This window comes from Puntigrus tetrazona, chromosome 9, assembly GCF_018831695.1.
Source record: "Puntigrus tetrazona isolate hp1 chromosome 9, ASM1883169v1, whole genome shotgun sequence".
Lineage (NCBI taxonomy): Eukaryota > Metazoa > Chordata > Actinopteri > Cypriniformes > Cyprinidae > Puntigrus > Puntigrus tetrazona.
In genome coordinates, this window is record NC_056707.1 from 1316032 (window position 1) to 1341234 (window position 25203).

At 35.3% G+C, this 25203-nt stretch overlaps 1 protein-coding gene, 1 long non-coding RNA gene and 1 pseudogene across 3 annotated transcripts; all 3 read right to left on the bottom strand.

Annotated features, from left to right (window-relative positions):
* Positions 1–578: 578 nt before the first annotated feature.
* Positions 579–2544, bottom strand: LOC122351666. Its single transcript, XR_006251785.1, has 3 exons — positions 2397–2544; positions 2037–2185; positions 579–1135 (listed from the first exon to the last, which is right to left on the bottom strand). It is a non-coding gene; the product is annotated as an uncharacterized LOC122351666 (long non-coding RNA).
* Positions 2545–5198: 2654 nt separating this feature from the next.
* On the bottom strand, positions 5199–13144 carry LOC122351658 (interleukin-10 receptor subunit beta-like). Of its 2 annotated transcripts, none has more exons than XM_043248884.1 (7): positions 12918–13144; positions 10411–10528; positions 9926–10095; positions 7752–7906; positions 5889–6030; positions 5629–5783; positions 5199–5552 (listed from the first exon to the last, which is right to left on the bottom strand). In XM_043248884.1, exons 1-7 carry the CDS (start codon positions 12973–12975, stop codon positions 5301–5303), a joined length of 1050 nt encoding a protein of 349 aa, XP_043104819.1. In that variant the 5' UTR covers positions 12976–13144; the 3' UTR covers positions 5199–5300. The 2 variants fall into 2 exon arrangements, with proteins under 2 accessions (XP_043104819.1, XP_043104818.1); XM_043248883.1 differs by having other exon boundaries at positions 10411–10537; positions 12918–13143.
* Positions 13145–17654: 4510 nt separating this feature from the next.
* Positions 17655–25203, bottom strand: part of LOC122351661 — a 326230-nt pseudogene continuing 318681 nt past the window's right edge.

The following is a 25203-nucleotide window of genomic DNA, read 5'->3' on the forward strand; positions in this document are numbered from 1 at the left end:
GTCTGTGGTTTAGCCATTGGAGAAAGCACAACGGTCAACATGGATCACATGTAACTCAATAACCGATCACATCACAGCCTTGATATCACCGAATCTCAGTCAGAGTTGTCCTATAGTTGATTGACTGCATATTTTTATTGCTAAAGTGCTTCACTAATCGAAACTTTTAATACTGAGTAGACAGCCACTATTAATCTTCAGTCGCAAAAAAAATAAATAAAAATAAAATAAATACATATATATACACACACACACAAACACACACACACACACACACACACACACACACACACACACACACACACACACACACATACTGGTTTTTGTGGTTTAGCAAGACATTGAAGGCCAAACCAGTTGGATGGTGGTTTAAGGGACACCTCTTTCCCAATGTCCTACAGAGATGATAAAATTATCAAAAATTTTGTTTTACTCTGCAGAACACAAATATCACTTTGGATTTTCTTTACAACCAATAAAATGGATAATATGACAATCTGATATTTTGGTGGTACACAAGGACTGCCACGCCCCTAAAATGTTCCCACCCTTTCATAATTATGATTTACAGGGTCTGACTGATTTATGAGGACACTCACTTTACAATACACCAAACATGTCAGTTCTCTGGATTACAAGGACCAGGGTGTTTTACTGGTACATGACCTTACACAACACACACACGGGTCACTATGCTGCATTACCAGGACTGAGGTGGTTAAAGAGTACCGGATCTTAAACACAATACACAACATTAGAGGGACCAATGCGTTTTAGAAGAACTTTAATAACTTCAACAAATAAACAAAAACCTTAGGCACCAACCACCAATGTGCTAATTACAATAGAACGGCATCAAAAGAGACACAGGATGTACTGTTAGGTTACTTACTTTGCATTTTCCTTTTTAGGCTAATTCCTCGATTTCTAACAAAATCCCGTATGTTCTGAGCACTACGCCTTGCCAAAACAGGATCTTCAGCAGTCTTACACTGCTGGCATTCAGTTCATGTGGCCAGTTTACCTTTATTTACATGGGACTTAAAAGGTTTCATTACAGCTGTAATTTCAACATTTGACCATGCCACTTTTTGCCCTCTTCGTGGTTTTTCAGTTTCTGGCTCGCTTTCATTTTCTGTACAGAAGAACACATATATTTAATTAGACATTTGTAACATTGATTGAGACATAAATGCGTTCATGAAATACTGATTTAAAACATGCATAGAAATTATATGTACATTTCATAATCTTGCTGATATTTTATCTGTTACATACAAAATAACAATTTTTACAATATTTTAAGATTTCAATATTTCAAATCAGTATTTCATTATTTAAGTGTCATCCAGGATAATGTTGATGACTTTTCTTGCATTGCATTACATGCACGCTCATTCCAGTATATCAGGTTGTGTATGTTAACACTCGTGTTATGAGGACCATCACAAAAGAACATGGTCTTGATGTCACATTTTATCTATGTTCTTACGATGGTCCTCATAATACACGTGTAAACATGGTCTTGGTGTCACATTTTGTGTATGTTTACACCTGTATTAAGAGGACCCAGTTTTATTAGGACATCACAAAAGAATATGGTCTTGGTGTCACATTTTGTGTATGTTCTTCTGATGGTCCTCATAAAACTGGGTCCTCATAATACAGGTGTAAACACAACCTGACATACTGGAATGAACATGCTTGTAATGTAATGGTTAAGAAGTCACTAACATTAACTTGGGTAACAACTAGGGCTGCACAATAAATCACATGGGATTGTGATGTGCATCTCGTCAGCATCGATTATGAATGTGATATTGTGTAGCTTGTCAGCGATCTATGGCTCTGTGTATTAAATGGCACTATATCTGAAAGCACATGAAGAAGATTAACAACCAATCACAGAACCAGCTTTACTGACAAAATGCATATTACCATTGCATCTGACTAATCATTCAGCCCTAGTAATAAATGACATTTAATCTTTACTATAATACAATAAATCAGAATTGACAGTCTAGAGGTTTCAGTACCGTGCATCGCCATGGCCAGTCAGAAGCAGTTCTCTCTTCACCAGGACAGATGCTCTTTGAGTGAGGTTTTCCATCCACAGAGATAGTTCTCATCCTGCTGTTTGGGTTCATATGGTCATCGTTTACCATCATCCCGGGCTGCGTCAATGCTAAACAAATGACAGACAACATCAGTCCTGAAAACGTCATCATATGCTTTGTAATCAGCAATCATTTAACAGTCATCACTAAGCTTTGAAAACACATAACTGATCATTTTAGCAAAATATGCACTTAGACCACAGACATGTCCACTACCATTTTTTTTAAATTATATAATTTAATTATCAATAAACATGTACATCAACAACTTTTACATACCAGAGAAGCTTTCCATTATAGCGAAACTCAAAGATATAAACTTTAAGTGCATCATGATATATCCTTTGCCTCCGTTCACATTCTTCTTTATCTATGAGGTCCCCTCTATATTCCAGCAGGAAATCTCCTTTCTCAAACACACCTCTCCCTAAACAACAACAGCAGTGAGAACAACATATAATGAACCTGAGACAACTTTATTACACTAGGCATAGTCACTAGCTCACTATAGTTCACACACACAAAATTCTGTCATCCCTTACTAGCCATCAAATGGTTAGTAATATCTTTTTTTGTGCCCACCACATGGTAGAAACTTACACAAATTTGAGAAAAAAAAATTGAGGGTGACTAGATGACAAAATCTTAACTTTTGTGTGAACTATACCTTTAACTTGGTTCAATCAAAACATTTAACTTGCCTTTAAAATCATTGATGAATCTTCCTTCAAGACCAGATTGGTCTTTCTGTAGTAGTGAAAACTGTATGGCCTCATCAACTGGCTTCAGTTTTCTCCTTCTCCTTTTCACTTCAGCCATCATTTGATGTGTCTGCTTTAATAAAAATAAAGATTTGACAATCTATTCCATAAAGCACTAAACAAATAAAGATAATTTTACAAACTATAGCAATATTAAACATTACAGGCATGTCAGGACACTGTACTCAGTGGAAGCCCCTCCCCTTCACAGACTGTAGTCATGACAACACATTATTATGATGGCCAGTCTATGTTCTATTACAGTTACAGTAAAAATGAAAAGCAGTTAAAATTATAGACGGACAGTTAGTGTAAATTCGTTAGCGCTGTTAGCATCATGCGCTAGCCGCTTTCTAACTAACGAGCCGCTTCTTAAACCAAGCCGCAAAGATCCCACGAAACACTCACAAACTGAGCTACAAACTCTCAGAGAAACGGTTTAACAGCAGCATAACTTACCTTTCATATAATGGTCGTCTCAAACAGGTTCACATCACAGGTGTCTTCTCTAGGTGCAGAGATTCCGTCAGGATCAAACAGGAAGTTACAAAACGTCACGCTAGCTCTGATTGACGCACGTGAACGGGTTGTATTGATATTACTATTATTGCTATTAACAATAATAATATGTATTTACATAACCATATATAAGCCTTGGTGTTAAATTTACAGTTAGGATTAATGTTATATTAATAGCATTACAGCTATGCTTACAGCTTGCAAGTCACTCATATACTTTATAATGATAACTTTAAGGAATACGTGCAGGATCCCTATGAATGTATATTCTCACACAGTCGATAAATGATAAAAATAATATTTAAACAATTATTAAACTGCAACTCACTTCTTCAAAGTTAAAAATTTCGGCAAATTGTAACCACGCCCACCGGCGCCATCTTGTTTTCGCGATTAGCCAATCAGCGCCCTCCAAACTTACACAAGCGTAAAATATGCAAATTTTCAAGACGTAGTTGTAGTACCGCGTCCGGGCTGCAGGGCGCACTCACGAGCTCAGAGGATACACTGTGTATAGTAAAATTTCATGGTTTTGTGGTATATTAGGACATAGCGCGAAAAATTTGAGAGGAAACTCTGGGACATAGAGAAAGGCATATACACTGTCGGAATTATAAGGACATGGTCCCTGTCCTCATAAACCCAAATGTCCTTGTAATGCTGGTACGTATTCAGGTCAAAAGTCCTTGTAAACCACAAAAACCAACACACACACACACACACACACACACACACACACACACACACACACACACACACACTCCACTATGCTGGGCCTTAGGTAGATTTCTTGGAGATGTTCTTGAAGACTTCTTGATGATTACAGCAATGCAATCTCCTGGTCTTGGTAAATGCATTTCCAACACAACATAAGGTTAATACTTGATTCGGGAGGACAGCTTCTTTCTTTTTTTAAATTAATATCTATTAACGATTTATCTATTGCACTCTGTTTATGTGGATAACTGAATTTGTAAATCAGATGATAAAATGGTAATTTTGTTTGGGAAAAACATTAAGTAATAATGAACATGTATGAGTATGGTGGGTTCAATTTCCTTGATTTCTCTTCTTTCAAGAACACTTTCAAAAACAATTGGACTAGGTAGTTTTTGTGTAATCCAAACTCAATCTGGACTTTTATCCACAATTACTTCTTTTCAGTGGTCTTTAGATGGTCTGCCTTTCCTATTGAGCTGTAATATCTGATCTGAATACAATCTAAATTTCATAAACAGGAATTACTTGCATGAAAATTAATCTTTAAGCACACTTTCTCTGCACTGGTACTTCATTTGGAACAATCAAGACATTCTATATAAGAGAAAATCATTTTTTTTTTCAGTGATTGGTACCTCAAAGAATTCTCCATTGTCATTATATATCATTATATATATATATATATATATATATATATATATATATATATATACACATATACATACATATATATATATATATATACATATACATATATATATATATATATATATATATATATATATATATATATATATATATATATATATATATATTTATTTATTTATTTTTGGCATATTTTATTTAAATTTTATTTGACTTAGCTTTGAACACTGCGCATTTCGAGCAGTGTTGTGAAAAATCTTGAAGTCAGCCATCCCTATCTAAAACCAGCAAGATATAAAACAAGTTATCATCAGAAAGCATAAGCTATTCTGCTACTTCAAGGTTTGTTTCTGCATTGCACAAATGCTTGCTCTGAAATAATAATCACAGTGCCAATACACTAGGCATCAAATGAAAAACAGCATTTATTAAAAAGTCATTTTATTTTATAATATTTTATTTCTTTTGCCTTTTTCACAGAATAGCTAAAAATAAATGATCAATAATCATTGATTATAAGAACAGTACTACTACAGTCTCATTTTAGCAAGCAAAGGCTCTGTTCTGTTGTCATAATCTTTTCAGATTTCTCCTCACTGCTCTGTTTTATGTTGGCTCCTATGCAACACTCGTTCTTATGTGTCTGAATCCTTATTGGTCCTTCTATCTGCTGACTGTCCAGACAACTGTTTGGCTCCTTGTGCAATATCCTCAGCTCACAAAAGTACTCCTTCACCGTGCTCTCCTGAATGGTTGAAAGTATCGAAGACTTGGAACGTTGTGACAAAAACTTTAAGAGAATAGGCAGAGAAAGTGAGTAACAGAAAGCAGTTCATTATTCTTTGCCTCTCTTATTCTTTCTTTACCCTTTTTAGGTCCTCTGGCAGTTCAGCATCAGGGAAGATTATTCTGCATCCTCTATAGCCAAACCACACAACCAGAAAGATCAGGACAACAGCAACTAACACCACCAGAAAACTGACCAGGAGCACAACTGCTATAAGCCACGGTTCAACTTCATCTGAGCAGACGTAACAACACAGGATGTTAAAATCAAGGGTTACATTCAGTAAATGTGTACAACACTGCAAACATCATTTTGTAAACATGCAGCTGGTTTGCTTACTGCTTTGGGTGTTGGTTAAACATGTGACGTTGCTGGTCTGACTTGTATTGTTTGAATACAGAATCTCTACTTCAAAGCAGTACTTTACAAGTGGCTCCAGTCTTGGTAACATAACTCTGTTTTGTTCTCTTATTAGTTCTTCCTGTTGAGAATAAAAACAAAGACATGTTAAGCAGGAAATGTCCTGATGCTTATGTAACCAAAACAAATTTCTTGTTTGCTTCTGATAGGAGATCAGCAGGAGCTTTATGCAGTGGGTTTCCATGGCCGTGTAGTTCACCAAGAACAGTGTCATGTGTTAGCTGGAGTGGAGTAGAGTCTGGAATCATGAATAGTAGTCTGTTGAACAATTCTGGGTTTGGCAGATGCTAGAAGAACCTTACCCGCCTAAATGCATTGAGTAGTTTGGGCAGGGAGGATAATATTATGGGCCTGATTTTCAGGAGTTAGGCTCAGCCCCTTATTTAAGTGAAAGGAAATCTTAATGCTTCAGATTTAGGAAGGCCCTTTCATATTCCAGTGGACAAGGCAAGGTCCATAAGATATGCTTGGATGAGTTTGGGGTGGAAGTTCTTGACTGGCCCACACAATCCCTTTCAAACTTATTTGGGTTCAACTGGACCAGAGATTGTAAGACAGGCCTTCTTGTCCAACACTTATCCAACTGTATGACCTCAGAAATGCTCTATCGGATAAACAGGTAAACATTTCCACAGAAAAACTCCACAGTCTTGTGGACGCTGCTATAGCTGCAAAGCGGGGACCACCTCCATGTTAAAGTCTATGCATTTAAAATGCAATGTCATTAAAGTGCCTGTTGGTTTAATAGTCAGACGTCCCAATAAAGTCCCAATAACAACCTTCAAGTCTAGGGCAAAGTGATTGTCTATGCAGATGACAAATATTTCATTTAATGAAAAAACTATTTGAGTGGCATTTTTGTAGCATGTTGCTTCATTACTGTTTGCTTATAACTAGAATAGTTGCAAAAATATATATTTTTACAAAATTTTGTAAACATTTTACAAATTATATTTGATTTCTCTACACATAAAATGTGTTTTCATAACTTTGTAAAATTATTTATAAACCATTGATGGGCTGTTTTAACGACATACTTCTTACATTTCTTGTTCTAGAAGAAAACTCTGTTAAATGTAGAATTTTTGTTTTAAAGACATGAAGATAAGTAATCAGAACTATCCTTTTAACACTATCCCAGTTAGAGATGTTTTCAGAGGCAAATTTTATTTTAGTTCCCAGAATATTCTCCTAAAAATGTAGACTAACATTCTCTAAAAACATTCTAAAATTGTTATTTTATAACATTATTACAACATTATCCCATAACATTTTAATGAAGATTTAAGTTAGAAGCTTCCCATTGGACATCTCAACTCAATTGTTGCTCAATGTCAAATTCTGGTTAAAAGTAACAAACAACTTTTGTTTGATGAAACCAGCTTCATTAAAAAGCTCCAAAAACAGCATTACCAGCTTCACTTATTATACAACTGACTTTATTTCTGTCATACATGTTCAAAACGTCTTATTGAGATCAGCAGGCAATTTGACTCTCAACCTCACAATGTTTTCTCTAGCTGCTGTAACTATGCTTGTTACAGCAAAAACAGCAAGAGAACATGTCATAAAATGATACCGGTTGCTTGCTGATAGATATGTTCACATAGCAGTCTGAATATCTAATTTCACCCAGTCTCATCTATGACATTAGTTGCATGTTACTTAAAAATCTTAAATAAAAATCTTCTTTTTAAATTTTTAACATGGTGTGTTGTGGAGCCCCAAAGGTTAGTTTTGCTTTGAAGCCCAAAAACTTTAAGATGTCAATGCATTCATTACCTTTTTAGTCTCTCCATTTTTCCAGAAACGGATGAGGTAGGAAATATTATCAAAGACTTCCCTCAAGTTCTTTTTTTTTAGAAGAGGATCAGTGATATCAATTTCTGTTTGTCCTTTTCTGCTTCTCAGTTGTACACGAGGAGCGCTAATTTTAGCTGCAGAAACAAAACACATATTATTAAACAGAATTAAATACAAAACTGATTTAACTCGGCATCTCATTAGAGACTTTATCGCCCGGTTTCACAGTCATCAATATATCAGGGCCTTTGTTTTGTCTCAAGATAAAATACTTAAATGTCCTATTTCATAATCCTTTCTTAATCTAAACCCAGTCTGTAAAACCAGGCCTTTGACCTGAAGTGGGTCAGAAAAGGTAAAAAGAGTTGAAAGAATATGATGAATTATTAGTGCTTACGGATGTTGCAAAGATACCAGATGTCTGTTTTCAGATTTAGAAGATAAAAGATTACGAATATTGTGATTTTCAGGCTTATTTGTAAACTGGAATATTTTTCTTAACATATTGTATGTGTAGGTATTGGAAATTGGCAGATAATGGCATTTGACTGTGGCAGTATAAACTTACTTCTAAGTTGTGAAAAATATTCTCTATTTCTAAAGCTCATATACAACATATGAACATTTTCTCCTTCATCCTGAAAAAGTACCATCAATTTGAGAAGGCTCAAATGTAGAATTACATGATATTAGCGTATTGACTGATACTTTTTAATAAAAGTTTATTAAAAAAAAAAAAAAAAAATATATATATATATATATATATATATATATATATATATATATATATATATATATATATATATATATATATATATATATATAAAATGTATTTATCTGATTCAAAATCTCCAAAGCATTTTTCAGCACAAAATTCCTAATTTACTGATAGATTTACAGAGCTGGGAGAGGACTCTGGCACTGGCATAGCCTTTGCACAAACCCATAAAATACTGGTCTCAGATGTCATATCATCCAGGATGCTCTTTTGCCAAATAGTGAGAGCCCTGGTCTTTACTGCCCAATAACAATGCTTAAAAATAAGTCCAAGACCTCAGCAATCAGTAGGTTTTTGTAAATGGGAGAACTTAGGGAGATCTAGCTTTCTAGCTTTCAGTGTTTAATTTGATTCTGTTAAGCACATGTAAAAAATTAAAAAAAACTTTTTAACTCATCAATTTCATAAAGGTTGAATCTTTGATTAACATTGGGTTGAAACACCAACAGTAATTTCACTTTGGCAAAATACTTTCAAGTTGGAGAGTAACTGGGCTATTATGAGATAACAATATATTATGATATTTAGAATTACTAATATTAGGCATCAGTTTGAACGTTAATAAAAAATAATCAATTCTAGTCTAGGATTTTTGAACATGAATAAAATGCGTAATCTCTGTCTTTTGGATGTTGAAGTCTCCAAATATCTACCAAATATTTAGATTCTAGATTAAATTGTAAATTGTTTGTGTTGAAGTAACTGCAGGAGGTGGCTTTGAGGAGAGTCCAAGTAACAGTAAAATCAGCACCTGTTATAAAGCCTGGTAAACCTGAAATATCCAGTTGGCCCTCAGTCTACATTGATGAACTATACTAAGGTGATACAAACATTAGTCATCAGTCTTTGAAACAATTAAAGGTGAAATAATACATTGAAGTGAGGCACTCCAGGAAAAAACAAACAAACCAAAAATAATTAACATAGAACTCCTTAGAGCTTTTTGGGGCTTTCGTTGGTTTTAAAGGCATTTTCTTGTATCAAAATTTAGGCCAAGTAGGTAGAAGTTAAGTAAAAGTTCATAGCACTGGCATACAAAGTAAAAACGAGGAATGACAACTAATTGGAGGAGCTCGATAAAACATGTCTACTCCATGCGCACCTCAATAGCGCCCTCCTGTATGTTATTATGTTATAAACATTTTATAATAATAATGTTATACATATTAAATGATGTTATACATATTTATTACATTATGACTTGCTACAACCATTTAATGAACATTAGTCCAGTGGTAATTGATTTAGCTTTAGGTCCACTAAAACATTTTAATTGTGTTCTAGAATGGCTAGCCAAATTTTTGTGGAATGACTCACTTAATAATACTGCCAAAAAAGGCACAATAAGCATAAATAGACAAATTAGATGACTCACTTATTTGATCCACCGATAAATGTTTAGTTTCCACCCAATCAGATGTTTCTCCATGAAGCTCAGCCTGAACACGAAGTTGGTAGGTTCCAAAAATAGAAATGTTGTCAGTGAAATCACAGCTTAGTGATGAGCTGCTTAGACACACTGGCTCATATATGTTATTCCATCCACTACAGGGAAAAAAAATATTAATAAAAAAATATATAACCTTTCACCTAGGTCAACACAGCGTTATACAAAGACTGCTTCTACACCCTTCTGTACACCACTGCTTTTTGTACATGATTAAAATGTTTTCGTACAAAGACAGTTATCTTTTAAAAGACCTGACAAGAAATTCTGGTATTTAAAAATGCTTAGTATTAAATTAAATACTGTCAAGCTGCTGCTGCTACTACTACAAATACTAGACTAAGCTACATTTGTTAAAACCTTCTTTAGCAAACAATGATCACCCTTGACCTGGCTCTTGAACTGTAACTTGCCTAATTTCAGCAGTGTAGTTGAAGAGTTTATTCTTGGTGCTTTGTGGTGGATCCCATTCTAAAACGAATCCCATGTCCAAAGATATCACTCTCACATTCTCGGGGGTTGGAACCTTTTCTGACAACACTCAAACACACAAACATATAGATGATTAAACAGATGGCAGACACAACACTTTACTGCAGTACACACTACCACTTACAAAAAAATGAACCAAATCAAAACTATATTACCTAAATGGGAAACAATTGAAAAAACAATTAATTAAAATTTAACCTGCTTTTACTACACTGTAAAACCATATCTGGTGAGAGTCTGCTGAGAGGTTTGTGTTTGTAGCTCTGTGTAGCTTCGCTCTTCTGTTTATCACCCTCTGTTTATCCTTGAAGTGACCAGTGTAACTTAATTCCCCGCATTTTATCAACCTAGCATCTATCAAACCCATATCTATCAAACTAATTTGACTAGTTTTACTGTTGATTGTTTGCTTTTAATCATTTTTATTTCGCGCATATTGTTGTTGTTTTTTTCTGGTCCATTTCATTTATCCTTCACGTTTGTTACAGGGTCATCAGACAAAAGCGGTAAGTAAATCTTCCTTTACTCATGGTGAGTAAATGACTTCTCCTTGCATTGTCACCTGCACCACTTGTTTATCTCTCTCTGTCGGAGACCAAGGATTCACATGTAATAAATGTATAGTACAATATACTCTGGTCCCCTCCGTGCTTACCCGTGTGATGAGATACATAGCAGACTGCAGGCTCTCAATGGCTGGATTGAAGTTTAAATCTAGATTAAAGACACATCTTTTTAACCTAGCCTACACATAACACACTAATACACTTTTATTATTCAAATCCGTTAAAAGATAAAAACTGTGTTGTTAAAAGCGCTATATAAATAAAAATATAGTTTTTTTTTATTGATTTATTGACTGAAAACCTATATATAAGCAGAATTGTGTTTGTAATTTCTTTTATTCATACTTTTTGTTTTATTCTATTTTTATTAGCGTGTTTTGTGATGTTCAGATTGATCTGTTTATCTGAATATGTAGTTTGTCACCGTTCTGATTCAACATTTTTTACTTTAGCAGAAAATTGGATTATACTGAAAACTCCAGATCTTATACTGTAGTATTAAAGTGCTGCTATTAAAGTAAATCTTATTTAGAGATTAGGCTCTAAATAAATTCAGTGATTAAGGTCAAACAATGAGGACATCAAAATATAACTAACACCAACTGATCACCTTTTCTCTTAGCTTGTTTAACTTACTTGCAGCAGCTAAACAATATCTAATGTTAAAGAGTCAAGGGTACAGAGCCCAACTAAAGCAAACACTGTAATTGTAATTTTCTCCTTCAGAGATGTTTGTTAACATCATGTATCTTCTCTGTTTTGAGGGCCTGAAAATGCACGCTTTTGAACACCATGCCTGTGTGGTAACAGCAAAAACATGATATTGTGAAAAAGGTGACATTGTGTGCATGCATATTACATTTTTGTGCAGTGTTTCTTGATCCCCAGCTACTAGCCTGGCATAGTACATTAGTATATTGTTTTGGGTTTATTTCTTCTTTTGTTTAAGTTTTACTTAATGTTTTTGTGCTATTTTATTAATTGTGTATTATTTGTAAGCATCTTATTTTACATTAGTATCTGTTGAATTCAATTAATAATATTGCTTGCAACCTGTTGACACAATATTTATTTTATTTATTTATTTTTTTTTTTTTTGCATTTCAACATAATCTTAACAGAACAAAATATGCATATTTTCTTAATAAAATATTCCTATAAAACACATCAGTCCAAAAATATGCCTAAAACATACTTCAGTCCAAAATGAGATAATAATAATAAAAAGTAGTTGCTCTACAGTTTCTACATCATTATTGCAGAATTGAAAAAGAAAAAGAAATACAATTAATCTCAGAAATTCCTTAGCAGGACAAATATCATACAAAATTTTAAAGTGCACTGCTTTTTATTTTGATGGAGTAGGACATAACAAATACTTGCATCTCAATTCATTAACTGATTTCCTATTTATATGCTGAAAATGTTTTTCCTTCTTATTGGAACAGGATAGCTTTCCTGCGCGAGGCAATTTATGATAAGCTTATTATAACACTTCATGTCAACAAAATCTGTTTTGCCTATAGACCCAAACCTTGGGAATGATAGTGGAATATTAAGGAATGGTAAAGGAATACTTCTAATAACTCTCAAATAAACGTTTTCTTCCCTGTTAACATGTTTTTGTCTGAATCATCCAATAACACAGAAACAGGAAGTTCAGCGAACATTTACTGTCATACAGACAGGTTTTCCCCTGACGTAGCCTAGTGCTTAATACCTCAACTAAAGTATAAGTAACAACGCAGTGTTAAAAAAATACGAACACACGAACTAGCAGCCTAAACGTTTTGTTTTTTTTCCACTTATAATACCGAGGATTCGTGTATAGCCCCCTAAAGCATACTATGAAAGAAACTCACCTGCTGTGACGATATAAAGCAGTAAGACCACAGACAGACGGGATAAAGTGCTCATCATTCTTTTGTTTTCAAATTATGATTAGCTGTATAAAGTTTACAGACAGTATGATCTTACTGAAAGTTTTTGCTTTAATAGCAAACGACGTACGGCATACGTCGTTTGTTTCCTTGTGTGTCAGTATGCTTAGAGGAAAAGCGAAAGGGAACCTAAAACACACGCAGATGTACAACAGCAGTAGTGTACGTTTACAAGAAACTGGAGGAGGTGCCAAGCTGGTAAAGAGGCCAATAGTGTGCAGATGCAGACGCGCGGAAGTGCAGGAGGAATTAATGCAAATCTGTAAATAGCTTTGTCATGCGTAGATTAGCTTCAAAACTGTACAGGATTTACGCAAGGACAATGACATTCAATTGTGGTGCTTATCCATCAATCCCCGTTTTTATTCATTTTAAGTGGAATTTGGTAAAACACTAATCAAACAACTGATAATGCATGTTGGTAAAATGTCAGGTAAACATTATTAGAACTATGCTGAGAGACGAGAGAAGAGTATGTTTTGGATCGGTTGTAGGGGATATTGTTAAGGAAACAGAATAATATTCTTATGGCCCCTGAAGGAATACATTTTTTTTTTCCAAAAGGAGAAAGGGGGAGAAAACTGCTTTCATTAGGAAACAGCCTATATATTTAAGTGTACATTTGAAATCTCTTTAAAAGTACATGCGATTTCAATGTTGTTTTACTGGTCAGAACAGAGAAAAATGACTTACCTATAATATGTGTTGCCAAATGCTATCAATGGATCTTTTTTTTACGTTTCCGTGTTTCTCAGCAGTGGAAGTCTTCATTGGTTAATTTGAAGAGCAGAGAACCACAAAAAGGTCTATTGAAAGTAGCTAAAACTGGACACTAAACGTCCCTAACCTTTTGAAAAATAATAAATAAATAATAATAATAAAAGAAAGTCTCAAAAGGGATGGGCAAATCACTAAATCTAGCTACAAAACAGGTAAACTGGCAACACTGCCTATAAGAAAGCAAATTACTGTTCAAGAGTAATTTGTAACACCACAAGTTGGGAGCAACTGTGGAGCCTTCAAAAGTAGGGAAATGTTCAGGTCTTTCCAACATGCCAAAAAAATGTTATTGCATTGTTTTTATTACATAAATTGATTTGTTTGTTCACAGGAGCACAGGGGAGCTCTTACAAAATCTCAAAAATGGCCAGATATCGTATAGCATGCACTTTACTTGTAATATATTGTAGGCGATTTTAATATCCATGTTGATAATGAAGAAGATGCATTAGGATTAGTTTTCTTAGACATTCTGAACTCCATTGGGGTTAGACAACACGTGTCATGACCTACTCATTGTCGAAATCATATTCTAGATTTAATACTGTCACATGGAATTGATGTTAATGGTTTTGAAATGCTGCAGGAAAGTGATGATATTTCAGATCACTATCTAGTTTTGTGCGAACTCTGTATAGCTAAACCTGTAAACTCTGCACCTTATTACAAGTATGGTAGAACCATTAGTTAAAAAAAATGCTTTCTAAGTAATCTCCCTGACTTATCTCAATTCCTTAGCACATCCTATTGAGCAAAAGCAGCACAAAACCTTGATGATGTAACAAAAACTATGCACTCTCCTTTTTCTAGCACTTTTAGATACAGTTGCTTCTTTATATTTAAGAAAGATGAAAGAAAACAATTTGACTCCATGGTATAATGAAAACACACGCACCCTAAAGAGAGCAACCTGGAAAATGTAGCGCTGGTAGAAGTATTTTGTATATTATGGCGGGAAAGTACCCTATCATAGAGAAAAGCATTAAAACTGCTAGATCTGATCATTTTTCGTCTCTTTTAGAAAAAAAACAAACACAGTCCACAGTATTTATTCAATACAGTGACCAAATTAACAAAAAATTAAGTATCAACAGGTGCTTACATTCCCCAAGAGTATAGCAGTAATGACTGAACTACATCCAAGATTGATACTATCAGAGATAAAATTGTAACTATGCAGCCATCAACTACAGTTTCACATCAGTTAGTGAGCTATAGATCTCCTGAGGAAAAATTACACTCTTTCTCTATTACAGGAGAAGAAGAATTGTATAAACTTGTTAAATCATCTAAACCAGCAACAAGGTCTATGCTAGACCCTATTCCATCTAAACTATTAAAAGATTTGCTTCCAGAAGTCTTAGATCCTATTTTGACCATTATTAATTCATCATTGTCATTAGGATATGTTCCTAAAACTTCAAACTGGCAGTAGTTAAACCTCTTATTAAGAAACCACATCATGACCCCAAAGACTTAAAAAAAAAAAAAAAGACTGTAAATTACAGACCAATCTCTAATCTCTATGTTTTGGGTTTATTTCTTCTTTTGTTTAAGTTTTACTTAATGTTTTTGTGCTATTTTATTAATTGTGTATTATTTGTAAGCATCTTATTTTACATTAGTATCTGTTGAATTTAATTCATAATATTGCTTGTAACCTGTTGACACAATATTTATTTATTATTTTTTCTTTTTTTTTTTTGGCATTTCAACATAATCTTAACAGAACAAAATATGCATATTTTCTTAATAAAATATACCTATAAAACACGTCAGTCCAAAAATATGCCTAAAACATACTTCAGTCCAAAACGAGATAATAATAAAAAAGTAGTTGCTCTACAGTTTCTACATCATTATTGCAGAATTGAAAAAAAAGAAAAAAAGAAATACAATTAATCTCAGAAATTCCTTAGCAGGACAAATATCATACAAAATTTTAAAGTGCACTGCTTTTTATTTTGATGGAGAAGGACATAACAAATACTTGCATCTCAATTCATTAACTGATTTCCTATTTATATGCTGAAAATGTATTTCCTACTTATTGGAACAGGATAGCTTTCCTGAGCGAGGCAATTTATGATAAGCTTATTATAACACTTCATGTCAACAAAATCTGTTTTGCCTATAGATCCAAACCTTGGGAATGATAGTGGAATATTAAGGAATGGTAAAGGAATACTTCTAATAACTCTCAAATAAACGTTTTCTTCCCTTTTAACATGTTTTTGTCTGAATCATCCAATATGTCCCCTAAAACTTCAAACTGGCAGTAGTTAAGCCTCTCATTAAGAAACCACATCATGACCCCAAACTTAAAAAAAAAAAAAAAAAGACTGTAAATTACAGACCAATCTCTAATCTCTAATTAGTAATGACCTGCTTCTATCATCTGATCATGGTTGTTAGTGCTATTAGATCTTAGCGCAGAATTCGATACTATCGATCACAACATTCTCTTGGATAGACTAGAAAACTAGAAGTGCCTTAGCATGGTTCAAATCATATCTATCTGACCACCATCAGTTTGTAGCAGTAAAGGAGGAGGTATCATATCGTTCACAAGTGAAATATGGAGTTCCTCAAGGCTCAGTACTAGCACTGTTACTTTTCACACTTTACATGTTACCTTTGGTAGATATTATCAGGAGACATGGTGTTAGCTTTCACTGTTATGCTGATGATACTTAGCTGTAATTGAGATATTAACAGAATGCATAAACCAAATTGAGAAACTAATAGAATGCATTGTCAATATAAAAAATTGGATGACGAATAACTTCTTAATGCTAAATTTCGAAAAAATAATTATTGGACCTAAAAACACCACATGTAATAATCTAGAACACAGTCTAACACTTAATGGCTGCTTTGTTAATCCTTCTTCATCAGTTAGGAACCTAGGTGTGCTGCTTGACAGCAATCTTTTCTTCATCTATAAAACTGTTTTTCCATCTTAAAAATATATCCAAATTACGACCTATGCTTTCAACGTCTAATGCAGAAATGTTAATTCATGCATTTATGACCTCTAGGTTAGATTCTTGTAATGCTTTGTTGGGTGGTTGTTCGGCATGCTTAATGAACAAACTTGTGTCCAAATGTCCAAAACACTAGAGTCCTTAACAGAACTAGGAAGTATGATCATATTAGCCCGGTTCTGTCAACACTGCATTGGCTCCCTATCAAAGATCAGATTTGATAATTTGATAATACCTAGAATATCAAAATCGACTGCGGGCGGCAGATCCTTTTCCTATCTAGCACCTAAACTCTGGAACAAACTCCCTAACACTGTTCAGGAAGCAGACACACTCTGTCAGTTTAAATCTAGATGAAAGACACATCTTTTTTAACCTAACCCACACATAACACACTAATATGCTTTTATTATTCAAATCCGTTTAAGGATTGCTAGGCTGCATTAATTAGATCGGCTGTAACCGGGAACACTCCTCATAAAATCTGATGTATTTGTGACATTGTAAAAAGAGTGGCATCTACGCTAATATTAGTCAGTTCTTATCCAGATTACATGGTAGATCAGCACATAGAGATTACGTTCATCAGAGACCAGAACACCTAGATGTGCTCTGCGGACAGATCACCGAATCCAGATGCACACACACACAAACACAATAAGTCCTTTACACTATCTGACACAGCTGCATTTAAAAATTGAACTGGAAGTTAAGTGCTGGGCGTCTGGTCAGAGGAGAACTGGCCCCAACTGAGCCTGGCTTCTCCCAATAGATTTTTTTTTGTTTTTTAGACATGAACAGTTTTGCCCTTTTCAGGATTTCTGCTATGTTAAATTGACGCACAATACTGTCATAGTAACACATAATTTAAAAAAAGCAAGAATGATTTTAATCATTTAGAACTGATGGTATGTTTATTTACTTAGGTCTGCAAGATTTAACGACATGAGCTTTTACCAGTGTAGTAAAGCATAAACCACATGGCAGCTATTTCCAATAATTCTAAAAGTAAATGAACAATATGTACAAGACTCCATAGCATTAACAATCTCAACAACAACAGGTACAATGCTCCCTCTGAAATCCTTCATATACATTTAATCCTTATTCATTTATTTATTTTTTTTGACAAACTGAAGTTCATGGTTAGATGCCCTAAGTCTAAAGAATTTTTTTTTCCTCAGCGCGTCACCTGGGGTGCAAATCTCAGATTCTGGAGAGTTCAGCTTCAACCTTAATTAAACACATTTGATCCAGCTAATACAATCCTTAGGTTTATTGGAATACTATGGTATGTGTGCTAAAGCAGGGTAGGAACTCAACTCTCCTGGACTGCACTTTTTGCACCCCTGGTCCCATACATACAGAGTTCATGATTCATTTTTTATTGCCATTAAACCAACATTCTGCCAGACATTCTTGATCACATTCATATGCTTTGCATCCACTTCTCACATTTCATCACAATGTGTTCCCATGTGCATTTCTGTGTTCTCAGCTTGTAAGCTGAAGCTCTATACCCAGGAATCAGGGGATCCTTGGTAATGTTCACTGTGGTGTAACGGTCTCCTGGTGGAAGAGTAAAAATCCACATAGTTGCTTGTGGTCCTGAAGCCATGTGTCTGGCTGTAATCAACAGGAGAATAGTGCACCATCTTTTCTAGATAGGAGTCCTCGTAGGCATGAGGTGAATGCAGGTATGTGCGGTAAGTATCATGGTTTCTGTGGCCTGTTTCATCAGTTCGATACACCTTCTGCACACAAACAAAACAATCTGGTCATAGACAGTCAACAGGGCAGTCTACAAAAGCTCATATTTATTAACCAGGTTAACCCACCTCATAAGGCAGTATCCTAAACCAAGTGGAACATCATAAGTGACTGAATTAAGACACTACATTAAACACAGTATAGATAGATATTGTATAAAGTAGCTAAAACAGTATTTTACATCATTTGAACTAATACATTTGCAGTCTAGAATAAAATTATTGTTCAAAATGCTAGTGAATTACAGTAATGAGAATTCAATAGAAATGGAAAATTGTAGTTGCAATGATGGTAAGTTGAGTTCAGCGGCCTCACCTGTTCTCGTCTTGACCCCTCTCTGCTCAGGGAAGTGTAACACTGAGAAGCCTTTGCAGATGCTTAAAAAATCAGTTTGAATTAGGCAGATCAATTTTAGCTTAAGGAAATAGCATTTAGACAAGTTTTAGCTTTGGGGACTACATTAAATACAATTTTAATAGAAATCATTATGGACTCATGAATTGCCTTGTAAAGTTAACAGTCACCTTTGTTGAAGGAAGTTCTCATACCTATAGTTTTGTTTTTACTGATGCCATTTTCTCCTTGGTAATTATAAAATTGCATAGTTTGTGTCTTCGGTGATGATCAGAGTGTTCTTTGATGCCCAGCATGGCGGGAGATGATAATGTGCTGCCTGCTAAAACAAACAAATACAGTTCATTTAAAAACAAATAAATGGGCACAGCGATGTATTGGCCTCAAATATTCATTGTTAGATTTTTTATTATTTTAAAGCCATCCGCATTTTAAAAATGGCATGAAAAAGGTCGATAATTACAGGTATCTATTAGTTTAACTGAGGATAATTTCAAACTGCCAAGCATTACATGTGAAAATGGATAGCTGGTAATATGCTGCTTTTGTGTGATTGAAACCAACAAAAAGGTAGGATAGTGTAGAACATGGACACATACAACACATTTTTGCTAAACTGACATTGCACTTAACTTAGTTTACACTAGATGCAAAATTATTATTTAGCCCGTTCTGATACTTTGTGAACATGGAAACATTTGAATTCATGCAGAATGAGAGAGGTAGGCTAAGCTTCAGTTTCGCCTTTAAATGTATTAATTTTTCTGTTTTTATATTTACTAGTATTTTAGCCAGTGATTTTTGAATGTAATCAAAACATTTGAATATGGTGACATGCCAATGAGCTAATCAACTAAAAACAACTGCAAAGGTTTCCTGAGAAATTAAAATGGTCTCTCAGTTTGGTTCACTAGGCTACACAATCATGGGGAAGACTGCAGATCTGACAGTTGTCTAGAAGACAATGATTTACACCCTTCACAAGGAGGGTAAGACACAAACATTCATTGTCAAAGAAGCTAGCTGTTCACAAAGTGCTGTTTCCAAGCCTGTTAACAGAAAGTTAAGTGGAAGGAAAAAAGTGTGGAAGAAAAGATGCACAACCAACCGAGAGAACCACAGTCTTATGAGGATTGTCAAGCAAAATCGATTGATTGAAGAATTTGAGTGAACTTCACAAGTAATGGACTGAGGCAGGGTCAAGTCATCAAGAGTCACCACACACAGACGTGTGAAGTAATTTGGCTACAGTTGTCATATTCCTCTTGTTAAGCCACTCCTGAACCCCAGACAACGTCAAAGGCATCTTACCCAGGTTAAGGAGAAAGAACTGGACAGTTGCCCAGTGGTCCAAAGTTTTTTTTTTCAGATGAGAGCAAGTTTTGTATTTCATTTGGAAACCAAGGTCCTAGAGTCTGGAGAAAGGGTGGAGAAGCTCATGGCCCAAATTGCTTGAAGTCCAGTGTTAAGTTTCTACAGTCTGTGATGATTTGGGGTGCAATGTTTTGCTGGTGTTGGTCCATTGTGTTTTTTGAAAATCAATGTGACTGACCCCTTTTACCAACATTTTTTGGAGGACTTCATGCTTCCTTCTGCTGACCAGTTTTTTGCCAAAAGCACCAAACGTTGGGTAAATGACCATGGTTTTGGTGTTCTTCAATGGCCAGCAAACTCATCAGACCTAATTAAGGTATTTTCAAGAGAAAAATGAGAAACAAGAGACCAAAAAATGCAGACGGCTGAAGGCCACTGTCAAAGAAACCTGGGCTTCCATACCACCTCAGCAGAGCCGAACACCTTCATGCCACGCTGAATTGAGGCAGTAATTAAAGCAAAGGAGCCCTACCAAGTATTCAGTACATGTACAGTAAATAAACATACTTTCCAGAAGGCCAACAATTCACTAAATTCAATTTTTTTAAATTGGTCTTATGAAGTATTACAATTTTTTGAGTATTTCACTTATTGAGATGCATCTGTATATGTTGGACATTCTCTCTTCTTGAATACATGGATCTAATGCGAAACCTGTCAATTTATGGCATTTATAAGACAGTTGTCAGATTTCATTAGTGATATCAAATATGAAATTTACTTGTAAGCTTTGAACAGTTTTGGAGAATTTGATGTTTCAAAGTGATTGGAATCTACTGGTTAAAAGGAATTGCCCTTGAATGCCTGAGAGGTGTTTCAAAGGTGCTGCCAAGTGACATGACATGACTCTGGTTTAGCTCTCTTCCAGTAGTGCCTGTGCAATCAAATCACCAATAATGCCAAAAAATAGTTTTCTAATAGTATAATAAATTCAGAGTTTGTCCTGATCCACTGATGCTTGACATACACAGAATGTTTAGCTGATTTTCAACAATCATATTAAAATAAGACCTCCATCAACCAACTGCCATAAGTTAGTCTTTGTTTAGTTTCTTAATGAACAATAAAAATATGTTTGTGTGTAACTGTGTGACATGTAACCTGTGTGGTGCACAGGGGACATCTGTAGTGTGGTCGATGGTAGAATGGGCTGCGACTTGAAGCGCTCTCTCTCCAGAGTAGATACAGGAGTCAGGAAGTGATTCTGATTCCAGCCATCCTGCTCAAACACAGGAAGAAATAAGCTCACAGACAGCCCCTGATGTGGAGCAGCTGTAGCCTTACTGTGCTGCCGCTCACCTTCTTAAAGATGGTGCGCAGATCTCTGTACTGCCACAGCATGTTCAGCACCTGAGAGGCCGCCTTCACCACCTTCATAGAGTATCTGCTGTGAACACATGTGCAAAACAAAAAATGTGCAGAGCCACTGATTTAGACAAGTGAAGATAGAGAAAGTATGTGTATGCACTGGTGAAGTATCGAAAGTCTATATGACAAAGATGAATAAGCATCAAAGTTTGTTTGTTTTGCATTCACAACAGTGGCTTACCTTTCTCCTTTGCCCCTGGTAATGTTAACAAGTTTTTCAATGCCACCCGCATCTGCCAGGGCTTTAGCGTTCTCCATGTTTCTTCTGGTGACCTCATGCAGCGTGCAACAGATTGCCGCCACCGTATCATCCGACAGCTGTGTAGTGTTTCCCCGTAAACGGTTCACCAGGTCCCGCATGGCGTATTTCCTGAAACACAACCAACATCAATCAACATGCTTGGGCTTCTTTACATTGAAACTGCAAACAGCATGTGTAGAAAGAACTCAGGGAAGAGCATAGTCTGAGAAGAACATAAGTCTGAGATGGATGATGGATTTTTAGTTTTTGTTTGTATTATTTACACTATTGTCATGTGTAAGGCTGTGAAGCAATTTTGACACAATTGGTTTTGTATAAAGCATAAAAATAAAGGTAATAAGATGAGTAAAATATATTACATGTTTATCTTGGTTTATCTACTCTCACCGATCAGTTCTTTATTCCTCACGTCCAGGGCCATGTTTCTGAGTGCTGTGGCAATGGAGCACACCACTCTGTCATTATCCATGCGCAGTAGTTCCACCAGAATAGGCAAACCTTTCTCCTTACGCACCGCTGCACGAATATATGCTGCAAACTACAGACACAATCAGATCAAATGCTTATAACTGAAATGCTGAAAACATCTGAGTTTGACATGAAAATATGCATATCAAACAAGATATTTAAATGTCAGCTTTTATTTCCAGGTATTTACATCTGGATCTGACACACAACTTGGAAGATAGCACCCTTTGTTTGAACCCACCAATTTTTTATGTGAACAAAAGTATTAGAACATGTGACAGGTGAATTTTGTTGCCCAGATATGTCCTATCACAATAATTATTCAATCAATACTTAGCACCGAAAATCTATGCTCAGTTTCAGATTTGGGTTTTTGCCAGTTTAAACTTAATTTGTAGTTAAGAGGTGTAATCAACATGTAAACCAGAGAGCTGTCTATGGGTAAAAAACAAAACAAAAACCAACCAATTGTGAATTGCTAACCTGCAATATTTAATTTTATCACTGTAACCCATATAGATTAAATTAATATTTTTGAGTTGAAGAAAATCTAATAAATTATCTTACCAAATGAGAAATTGTACATATTTAAGGAAGGACTAAGAAGGACTTCAAGGCTTTCACCCGGGTCGAGGCTGATTTCTCTCATATCTAAAGGCTACATGCCAGTTTTTGTTCCATGCTAAGTTATACAATTGAATCCTTTCATTATACGTGTATACACAACGTTAATGATATATTACCTAATTGTGCAGTGTGAGCTTCATTTGTAACAGAACTTTGAGAGATCATGATGAAGAAAAGAGTGACAGCTTTTTAGTGTTAATCTATAGGCAATAATCAATTTAAAATGTAGAGCCCTGCAATTAAAACACAGGCCTGATGAACCCCAACTTTTTACGCCACCTAGGCCAATTTTCACATCACAGTTCAGGTTGTGTTTACGGCTTCTCCTTATTTTTATATTTTAGACATCCATCAATGAGTGATGAAAAAATTGTTGAGCACCAATGGTGGAAAAAACACAAGAGAGACTGAGAACGACTCAACTGTGTTCAGTATCTTGCAGCAGCTGAAGAGTTCCACATGCAATAGTTTTGCCACAAAGCCTCAGCAAAATTAATTACTCTGTCTGGGGAAAATATTTGAATTATTTACTAATAAGTGTTTTCTGAGTCTGTGTCACAAAAAAATACATTTTCTCACTCTCCATCTACTCATAGACAAACCTTTAGAGAGAAGTCATTAAAACAGATTAAAACACAAAGCACAGGTCACACAGCACCTGAAAACAGCCAGGCCCACTTGCTTGCAAAGGCAGTGTGTCAAAGGCAAGCTGGGGACTATTTTCCACAGATTATTTTTATTAGGAAAAATATTGAAACTCTTTTTTGAACGCAATGCTACTGGTCTAAATGGATACAATGATCTATGTTAAGCTAAGCTAAAAGTGCTGTTGCCAGACCCAGAGATCGGCCGAATGGATTACAAAACTGTGGAGTGGAAAGTTGGAAGGAGTTGGAAAATTAGACTGGCCAAGTCAATCTCCAGACTAAACCCCATAGAGCATGCCCTTTACCTGCTAAAATAAAGAGACTGGAGGGGGTAAACAAAACACAACAAGAGGCTGCGTTAAAAGCCTGGAAATGCATTGAAAAGAAGAATGCAAAACGTTGGTGAAGTCAATGGGTCACATGCTTGATGTTTTTTATTTATTTAGTTATTGAAAGCAAATGATCAGCAACTAAATATTAAGTCTTATTCATTTAGATCTATGTTAATTCTATCTGTTCCAATAATTTTGCTCACATGAAAAATGGGTGTTGTTCAAACAAAAGGTGTTGTTTGTAAGATCCAGATGTAAATACCTAAAAATAATAGCTGGTATGCAAATCTCTTGTATGATATTCATCCTTTGATGTCAAACTCCAGTCAAAATGTTTTCAATCAACAGCAAACAGGAACTGGCCTCACTGTCCCACCACTTTTGGAGGAGTGTATATAAATGACAGTTTCACAATACGACAATTTGCAAGTTTCTTTAGAAAAGAAAGAAAGGATTTGAGCACTTTCCCCCTAAATGCATAACACGATACAGACTGAATATATACCACCTAAAAAAAAACAATAGCTAAACTAAATATTACATGTTTTATTTTACATTTATTTGAAAAAAAGTTGTGGCTTTTTTACATTTATAAACTCAAAAAGTGACTTTATATCTTAGTATATATGTTATTTAATGCTTACTGCGGTTTATTTCATGTCAAAACAATTATATGGACACAGACTGTACCATAATTATGCCTTTATTCAATTCAATTACACACCTTCCAGTTTCCTGCGGAGAGATTCTGGAGTGACCCGGCGGAGCCCTCTAGAGTGGCTGGGTTTGAGCTCTCAGCTAACAGGGTAAGATAGGGCTTCACTACAGATGGGTGCCACAACATTTCAGCACCTTTAGGAGACTTTGAGAAACCAGGGATTGGTCCGACACCATCCCACTAAGAGAAAAAAAAAGTTATCAGTTGACTGTTCATCCTGTTCAAAAAAGTTACTTTAAAGTGCTGATAAACCCTTTTTGGTTCTGTAACGCTGTTAGTCTCACCTGCTCTTCGAGTAAATTCTTCTTTTTCCTCCTCTTCCTCCCCCAGCAGCTGTAATCTGCCTCTTTTTTGGGTGACTCTGACCCCATTAATCCGTCAAGCTCCTGATTGGCTGTCAGCCAGGAGGGTGACATTTCCAGCTCCAGCCGATAGGAGAGATTCCTCAGGATGCAAATACAGTTTTCCACAATCTGAGAGACAGACAGGCTTCACTGATTGAACATGATGTCGAAGTGTGA

What these genes read in the sequence shown, in the direction of transcription:
- LOC122351658 (XM_043248883.1), bottom strand. Translation starts at nt 12,975, where the DNA reads ATGATGAGCACTTTATCCCGTCTGTCTGTGGTCTTACTGCTTTATATC. An exon ending in AAAATGGAGAGACTAAAAAG is followed by an intron (nt 6,031 to 7,751) that starts GTAATGAATGCA and finishes TATTCTCAACAG; the next exon opens with GAAGAACTAATAAGAGAACA. An exon ending in TGCCAGAGGACCTAAAAAGG is followed by an intron (nt 5,553 to 5,628) that starts GTAAAGAAAGAA and finishes ATTCTCTTAAAG; the next exon opens with TTTTTGTCACAACGTTCCAA.